This window comes from Miscanthus floridulus, chromosome 7 (assembly GCF_019320115.1).
Source record: "Miscanthus floridulus cultivar M001 chromosome 7, ASM1932011v1, whole genome shotgun sequence".
Taxonomy (NCBI): Eukaryota; Viridiplantae; Streptophyta; class Magnoliopsida; order Poales; family Poaceae; genus Miscanthus; species Miscanthus floridulus.
The window spans coordinates 19,382,712-19,391,573 of NC_089586.1; the positions used below are offsets into that span (position 1 = coordinate 19,382,712).

Below are 8,862 nucleotides of genomic sequence, written 5' to 3' on the forward strand. Positions count from 1 at the left end.
ATGGCCATAATTGGATGTTTCCTCTAACCTTTGGTTTGTTTGAGTCAGAGACAAAGGAAAACTGGGTCTGGTTTATGGAGCAACTTAGGAAGGCCATTGGACCCATGGATAAGCTAGCTATCTGCACTGATGAATGTAAGGGGTTGGAGTCAGCTGTTAGACTAGTATTTCCACAAGCAGAGACGAGAGAATGTTTTAGGCACTTAATGGAGAACATGAAGAAATACTACACTGGTGATGTGTATGGTAAAAACATGTGGCATGCAGCTAGAGCTTACTCACCTCACAAATTTAAGTACTTTTTTTATAAAGTCTTCTAAGCTAGTCCAGATGTGCAGAAATGGCTGACAGAGCATCATCCTTTTCTGTGGGCTAGAAGTAAATTCTCAGGACACATCAAGTGTGACTATATCAACAACAATTTAGCAGAATCATGGAATTCTTGGATCAAAGAGCACAAAAACCTTCCTGTGCATTGCATGGCAGATGCAATCAGAGAGAAGATAATGGTCTTGTTTGCTAAAAGGAGAAAAATTTCAAGGGCCCTCCCACCAGGTATATTGCCTGGGATCATCCATCAACTAAATGCAGCATCCAAGGGACTTGGACACCTGACCATTTCCAAGGGGCACCCAAATCAGGTTGAGGTTACAGAGATCTACAAGGATGAAGAAGTGAGAAGGCATGTTGTGTACCTAGTTGACAAAGTTTGCACATGTAGACAGTGGCAGATAACTGGTCAACCATGTCCCCATGCCTTGGTTGTGATTACCAGCACCAGGCAACTAGACATGGCCAAATTTGTGGATCAGTATTATTTAGTTCAGAGGTTTCAAGCAGCATATGAGGGTATCATTCCTAATATCACTGATAGGAACCAGTGGCCTGAGGTAGACAAAGGGTTCAAACTGCACCCTCCATACGAGAAGAAGAGAGAAGTAGGAAGACTGAGGAAAAATAGGATCAAGTCTACAAAGGAGACATGTGGTAAGGCAACAAGGCAAGTGAGGTGTCCTAACTGCAGTGAGTATGGTCATAGGGGTGGTAGCTAGAAATGTCCACTCACTGGCACCAAGAAAAGGTACCTTCTCAATTCTTCTTTATTTGTTACATTACAATATGAAACTGATCCTATCATTATTGACCCCAGTCAAGGTTGGGAGGAAAAAAGCCAAAAAAGGTACCACTGCTGAGGAAGCACCAACTCAAAGGACCAGAGCAGCTGTTGCAAGGGAGGCAGCAGCAAAGGCTAAGAGGGAGGCTCTAGAACTAGAGCTAAAGGCAGCAGCAGCAGCAGCAAGGGAAGCAGCCCAAGTAGCAGTAGCAAGGGATGAATTTTTAGCAACTCAAGCACATGAACAAGTGATGGAGGTGATGCCTTTACAAGTTGAGCTCCCAGAGACAGCTATTCAGACCACAACAGCTAGGAGGTACTGCTCTTCTTCCTATGACAGCATGATAATTGATAATGGATTACCTGTGTAATAAATCAATCATTAATCAAACTTTATTTTCCATAGGTCCTTATTTGCTGAAGATGCACTGGAGGTTGAAGTGCAGCCAGCTAGGAAGATGACTCCTAGGAAAAAGCAGTTGGCAACTAAGGTGAAGAAGACACCGCACAAGACAAGAGCAGGAAAGAGAAAGATAGGAGCCTGACTGTTCTTGTTTTGCCAAGATCATGAACTTTAATTATTTTGCAAGAACAATATTATGTAATGATGGGAACAAAAACAGCGTGTAATGCCCCAAGTTGAACTTGTTATGTGTAATGGGCGCTAAATTCTATCTGTATGAACAGAATTTGCTATCTGTATGGCCATATATGATGAAAACACAGTACTTGATTTGGTTATCATTGGTTGTGGTCCTACTGGTCTTTCTCTAGCTTCAGAGTCAGCTAAGAAAGGTCTCACTGTAGGTCTCATTGGGCTTGACCTTCCATTCACAAATAACTATGGTGTGTGGGAGGATGAATTTAAAGGTATGCTATTATTTGCATTGTTAAAATGCAGAGTGTCTGCATAACATCTTTGTCAGCATAACTTAACATGATACAGGTAGCAAATTTTGGGCATACACAAGACAACCTCCTTCTGCGACCTTTTTGTGATGACAAGTAGCTGTATACAACTAGATACACAAGGCAGGGTGTTGTCTAAGCCTCCAATGCATGTCAATGCAACATCACTTCCAGACTTTCAGTTCTCAAATGAATCAAACAGCACAAGGTTATCTAGACTATAAAGCAAATTATACCAAATTGTGATACAATAGGTATTTTATAATCGCAACAACCAGAGGACAACACAGTTCAAAGTTTCATTGCAAATGGTTCATACATCATGTTCAATTCATTTTCAAACACATTGCTACAAATCAAGTCATTACAACTGATCTAACAACAATTCCAAACAAAACAATTACAACAACAACAATGAAACGGTTCATTTTCCACATCAGGTTCTCCATCTTCTTCTCAAGGTCCTTCTCCTCATGGTTAGCATATTCACTGCCCTCTGATCCTTCTTCGTGTTCCTCGACCTCCTTACAGTTGATAATGACGATCTTCTTATCAATCAGCTCATCTAGGTACTCCTTCTGGAATCTGTAGAATGCACATAATTTTGGATTCTGCAAACACCATTTCATGACTGTTGAACTCTAGATTTCAAACAAAGAAAGCAAGAGAGATGGAGACACAGCAAAACTGACCCCATTCTCGGGGCACTTGAAAAAGCTCCGGCCCTTGTTGGGAGTGTCCTGCTTGACGCGAAGCTCGATCACACGGGCCAGATGGCAATCCGGACATTGAATCAAAGGAAGCCCAGTTTCTTTACCGACCGGATACGCCACAGCATGCGCGCGCACGGAGCTCCCGCCTCGTTCCTGCCTCCTCAACGCCCTACTGGCGCTGGACGACTCCACCCTCTGCGACCGGCAATCACTGTTGCTAGCCATTGTGACACGGGTTGACACCACCTCTCCCACTACATCACAAGCCTACGAAACAATCAACCGAGGATGACTTGCCAGCGTCCAGGAACCCTCCTGTGGGGGTATTAACCCCTATACCCTTACAACCACCTCCTGGCACCGGCTTTTCCAGGTGTCACGGTCCTTGGTGATCTCTTGGCATTGCGCCTTCCAGCCGTCTCGGTCTTTCATCATGGCCTCCAGATGCTTCTTTGCATTGATTTTTATAACTGCAAACCGCACAAGCTGTTAAGACGTTATACCACGACAAACTACGGTAGGCAACAAAAATGAGCAAAGGTGGTTGGACAACTTACCTTTCAGCTCCTCTGTCATCTTGGTCGTGTGGTCCCGGAGCTGCGACTGGTCTTGCTCCAGTTTTCTGTTGTCCTCGTTTAGGCGATCACACTCCCCGACCACACGACTATTCTCCTCTCGAAGACGGATCACTTCAGCTTCTAAGCCTGCACTACAGCTGTTACTACCAACAACAGGACCTGGGTGCAAAGGGGGGAGTAAGGCCACATACCTTCAATGCGCTCACCAGGGGCCCCGCTCACCAGATGCGGTCACCGTGGCGCAGGGACGGCGGGAGGGGAGCAGGAGGCGGCGGCGGCGGCGCGGGGGAAGAACGTGTCGGCGGCGGCGGGTGGGATGGGGACGAAATGAGCGAGGGACGAAATGAGCGGGTGGGATGCGGCGTAATGAAGAAAATGGGCATGGGGCAGCGATGACATTTTACCCGCGCCTGCTGACTGGGCGCCAACGTGTCGGGCTGCCGTGGCTTGCCACATGCGCAAATGTGGTAAATTAGAAACTCAAACTTCTCTCATGTGCTAAAGTTATAAGTGTCATTCTAAGAGTGATAATCGGATGAGCGCCAATCTTAATAATGGTAAAAATGTAAAAGCCCCGAGCACGGACGGAACACGGCAGTTTTCGCATCTCCCTTGCGTAGTTGCGGGCCCGTTACCTGTCTGCTCTTCACTGTTCTGCTCCTGACCTCCTGTTCTCTCCATAGAGTACAGAACACGCACGCAAAAACTGGTAACTCTCTGATGGTTCTCTCTGGTGCTCCCTCACGTTAAAATTCTTGCTTTCCCATAAGTTAAATATTTTATTAAAATTTGATCAACTTTGTTATATAGAAAGGTATCAATATTTATTATATTAAATAAGTATAATTAGATAATTATATACTATAATTTTTATAGTATGCTAATAGTTAGGTCATGTTCGGAACATGGGGATCTTCTTCTGTTTCTACGTTTTCCAATAAAATTAAACTGACTTCTATGAAATTCTTGTGCGAATCTTATAAAATTCTTGTGTTCCAAACACGTTCTTAAAGTTTTAAATATTAATAATGTTTTCTATAAATTTAGCTAAAATTAAGTAACTTTAATTCAATTTGAATCTAGAATTATACCTTTTTATGTAGGCAGTATCAGAACATTTAGAGTTTTTGATGTAGCTAAGCTGACTCAAATAATTTTAGCCAACTGAGTGCACGTGGAATGTGAGTACAACTGCTGACCAATGGTGCCAATGTACCATTTAGCTCGCTTACTTGTCGCTAATTTTCCACTCAACTAGCTTCATTGAATTGTTACGGTACTTTGAGTTTAAAGAAATTAAAAGGTGTTGTTATACCTATCAGACATATAGGGCGTGTTTGGCTTACAGCCACACCTAGCCACGTTCAACGACGACAGCGCTTAAGGCGTGGACGCCACAATTATGGTAGGAATTTGCACTGAAAAAGGTGTATGTGCCTGCCGCAGCTTATGCGTGAACCAAGCAGCTGTTCTGCGTTGTGTGGCTTGCTAAAAGTGAGCCTAAATTAACATACATACAGCTACAACCTATCTTCTGATAACTACTCCACCGATGCTAGAACAGGCCCGTTCGGTACTACCTTTTTACAGCTTCCGCAGCTGCTTTTGCTGCTGAACAGACCCTAACGAGCAATCAGAACAGCAAGTAGTGTTGTATTATGCAGTGTGTCGAAGTCTGATAACCGATAACGATATAAGTACTCCTACAGTTAGGGACGAAAATGGATCGGATATAGACGGATATCACCGATATTACATGTGTTTTCATATTTCTGTCCGGATTCGGATTCGAATACGGATAGTGTCAACTATGTCGGATAGGATACGATTAGATATCGACATCATAAATATGCGATTTGAGTATTCGGATACGGATACGGTATCGGATGTTGGATATCCGAACTCGGATACGGACAGATCTCAACCCCTCTAAACGGATTCGGTTTCGAATACGGTCGGAAAATATCCGTACCGTTTTCATCCCTACCTACAGTCCTACATCGGTAGGAGAGAGAGCCCAGTGGTTTTAGGTACGTGCCATGCATGCATGACCATAATGGCCCGGACCAGACGCCTGTACCAGATGATGAGGGGCTCAACCTCAGTTCCCGTGACAGATCCAGCCTGTGTCTTGGCGTGCCGTGGCCCATGGGACATCTATCGCCGACACAGAAGTTTAAAACCCGTGACGGGTGTTAACCGATGTCCAATAACCACCAGACGACGCGATATGATGCCACTCGTCAATTCCCGACTTCCGATCGGGAAGGAGACCGTCTCCGATCCTCCCCGACATGGGTGAGATCGAGACCGTCTCGACACCGATCCACCCCTCAGTGACCCGGCGTCGATTAATAGATCGATCGTATCCAAGTCCATGCCGACCGGGAAGGCAGATCGACACTGCACGACCGCGATGGCAACAATCTCGCCGCCGCCGCTCCGTCCGTGGTGCGACCTGCTGCCGGAGCTGCTAGGCCAGGTCCTCGTGCGCCTCCCGTTCCCCGCCGACCGCGCGCGGTTCCGCGCCGTCTGCCGCGGGTGGCACACCGCCGCCGCGCTGCACGTGCGCCAGCTCCCGTGGCTGGTCCTGAGGGACGGCTCCTTCTGCACCGTCGGCGACGGGGCCTTCTTCCACCGGACGGCGATGCCCGGCCTGCCAGACGGCGTGACCGTCGTCGGGTCCGCCGCCGACGGCTGGCTCCTCCTCGACCGCACAGACTGCATGTACCGCCGCCGCAGCGATGGCTTCTCGTTCGTGTGGTACAAGGGACGACCTAGACGCGACGTCAGGCACGCGCACTCGTACCTCCTGCTCAACCCCTTCTCCGGCGCGACGCTGCCGCTCCCGGAGCTGGACGCCGTCGTCGGGACCGTCTCCGAGGTGTTCGAGATCTACAGGGTGGCGATGCGGTCGTCGACGCCTGACGACCTCATCGCCGTCGTGACCAGCAGCGGGGATTGCAATGTCGTCTTGTGCCGTCCCGGGAAGGGTACGTATGTAATGCGCTACTTTCGTGTCTTCGACGTCGCGTTCGTTGGGGAGCGGCTCTATGGGATCACCAGTGATGAAGAACTTCTCGCCTTCCACCTCGCCGAGGACGACGATGGCAAGCCTGTCGTTACCAAAGAGAAGCGCGTCATCAAGGCCACGTCGCCATCACCTGAGGCGCACTATTGGGACTGGATGGATGTTGACGAAGACGACGACGATAACAACGATTATAGTGATGATGATGGTGAGGATGATGCACCAAACCAAGAAGAAGGGGGAGATAATAGTAACTTTAATGCTGATGACATGGTGTTGGATGGTAGGGAGGAATCATTTGATACTCAGGTGCCATACAGGGGTGACACTACTACCATCCGGATGTTAGTGAAGTCGTGGGACGGCGAGTTGCTCATGGTGAGGCGTCAGGTTTTTTCACCTATACGTTCCAAACCTTACACTATGAGTGTCAAGGTCGTTAAAGCAGATGTCAACATGGGTGAGTGGATTTCAGTCGCTCCAGATGGGCTCGCCAAAGATGAGGCCATCTTCCTTAGCCGAGGCTTTTGCAAATCTACTATAGTGTTTGGAGATATACAAGCAGGTTTCATATATTTTGATGATACCGATGATGTGTTCGACACTAGATTATGGACTTGTAGGCCATTTAGATTGCCATGGTCGAGAAGTTTGTTCACATGGCTGACATGGATTTTCCCACCAAAATTGGTGGTGTAGCAATTATAGCAGACACAAAGTGATATTTTTTCTGTTAGCCATTTACAAAGTTAGATTAGAGTACATACATGTTTTAAAAATTCAAGGTGTTACTAGTGGCCCACTGTATCTTTTTAATACATAAGGACATGTTTAATTAATGAGAAGTGCTTATATATGAGTGCTCGTTAAGCAATATAGTATACATATAAGTTAGTTCCTATAAATGCAAATAGGGGTTGAATGGGATCAACCATCTATTATTTTTATTTTATTTTTGCAGAGAAACAATGGAGCAAAGCTCCCAGCATGTTAGCTAAGAGAAGGACAAACCGTCCAAGGAGGAAAAGAAGGTACCAAATTACAGAGATGCTAGCCATTAAATAATTACATGATGGTGACGGGTTAAAACGACATAAGTGGAGCTTAACCTCACTTATAAAACGTTGCTTCCAAGCCAAAGGAGAAGGGACCTTGTGGTTGAATATGCAATCGTTACGTTCCTTCCAAATGCACCAGGCGCTCTAAAAAAATCCATCAAGAAAGGTTGAGCCTTTTTCTGCGCTATCATCTGACAAATGCTAACCTGAATCTTCCACTGATTGTCAAGGATGAACCATCTAGTTGCACTTGAAGTACATTAAAAAAAAGAGATGCAAAGCTATCTCCTCGATATCATCATGACATAGGGTGTGTTTGGTTAGTTTCCTAGACCAGCCTGGCTAGCAAAACTAAGACAGGCTAGCCTTAGCCTGCTCCAACTATGCCAATTCGTAGTTGTTTAGTTGTATGCATTGTGTTAGTCTGGCTACACATATGTTTGTTAAGCCTTTTACCTGTGTGTCATTAAAAAAGTTTATAATTACACACAAGCCATTCCGTCCAAATGCAGCGCTAACTGTGGCTAACGGATGGAGAAAAGACAAGCATGCCCTCAGGAAGAAGAGGCTATCTGATGGTGCTTTGGCGCTAATCGGATGGGCCTTTGGTGCAAAAAACTCTCCCTAGGTGGCTCCTATAAATAGACAACACTGAGATCCCTCCCCCACTCAGTTCTCTCTCCACTCAGTTCGCTCTCCAATGGCTCTCATCCAGGATGGTGGTCAGACTGGTGGAGTAGTGCAAGATAGTATTATGCAGCAGCTCAGATGAATTAAGAAGCTGATCTTTGTTGCCATCTACCTTGCCTTGTATGCAATTATGAAGAAGTAAGGTCCTATGTATGTGTGTGTCACTGTATTTGTATGCTTGAATAAATGAATGAATGAGTCAACGATGGATGGATGAATGCAGCCTAGAAATATAAAATTCTTAGATTGTTCATTCACCAACATGCAAACCTTAATATATTACAAACATAAGTAGTGCTCATGGTTCAGATTGTTCACCAACATGCAAAACATAAACCACAATTTCATCTAACACCAGTAGTTTGTCCAGAGCAAGTACTATAAACTATCATGCAAAATATTACAGCTCCATTACATCAGCATTTCATACCATCCAAATAGGGTTGCATCCAACACACCCCTCGCCACCGTCCTCCTCCTCGCTGAGCACGCCGAGCACGTCGAGCACCAGCACACATGCCCCATCCGTGCCCTTGCGGTGCTCCTCCTCCGGCCCCTCGCCATGGCTGCGGCCGCAGCACCTCCGCCCCATGGTCATAGTGCTCCTCTCCATGGCCCTCGCAGTGCTCCTCCTCCGTCCCCTTGCCATGCGCTAGGCTGTTGCTGCTGCTTGCCATGGCCGCTGCGCTAGGCTGTTGTTGTTGCTTGCCATGGAGCTGACCTCGCGTGGCGTGGATCTGGATCGGAGCACCGCTCCGTGCGAGCGGGG

General features: G+C 46.5%; 1 protein-coding gene and 1 pseudogene across 1 annotated transcript; both read left to right on the forward strand.

Annotated features, from left to right (window-relative positions):
- Positions 1-1,659, forward strand: LOC136465183 (uncharacterized; annotated as a pseudogene).
- A 3,884-nt stretch (positions 1,660-5,543) lies between these two features.
- On the forward strand, positions 5,544-7,152 carry LOC136462732 (uncharacterized). The gene has a single exon (XM_066461786.1). It carries the CDS (start codon positions 5,692-5,694, stop codon positions 7,042-7,044), a length of 1,353 nt encoding a protein of 450 aa, XP_066317883.1. The 5' UTR covers positions 5,544-5,691; the 3' UTR covers positions 7,045-7,152.
- The last annotated feature ends 1,710 nt before the right edge of the window (positions 7,153-8,862 follow it).

Coding starts and splice junctions, on each gene's coding strand:
- LOC136462732 (XM_066461786.1), top strand. CDS start 5,692: ATGCCGACCGGGAAGGCAGATCGACACTGCACGACCGCGATGGCAACA.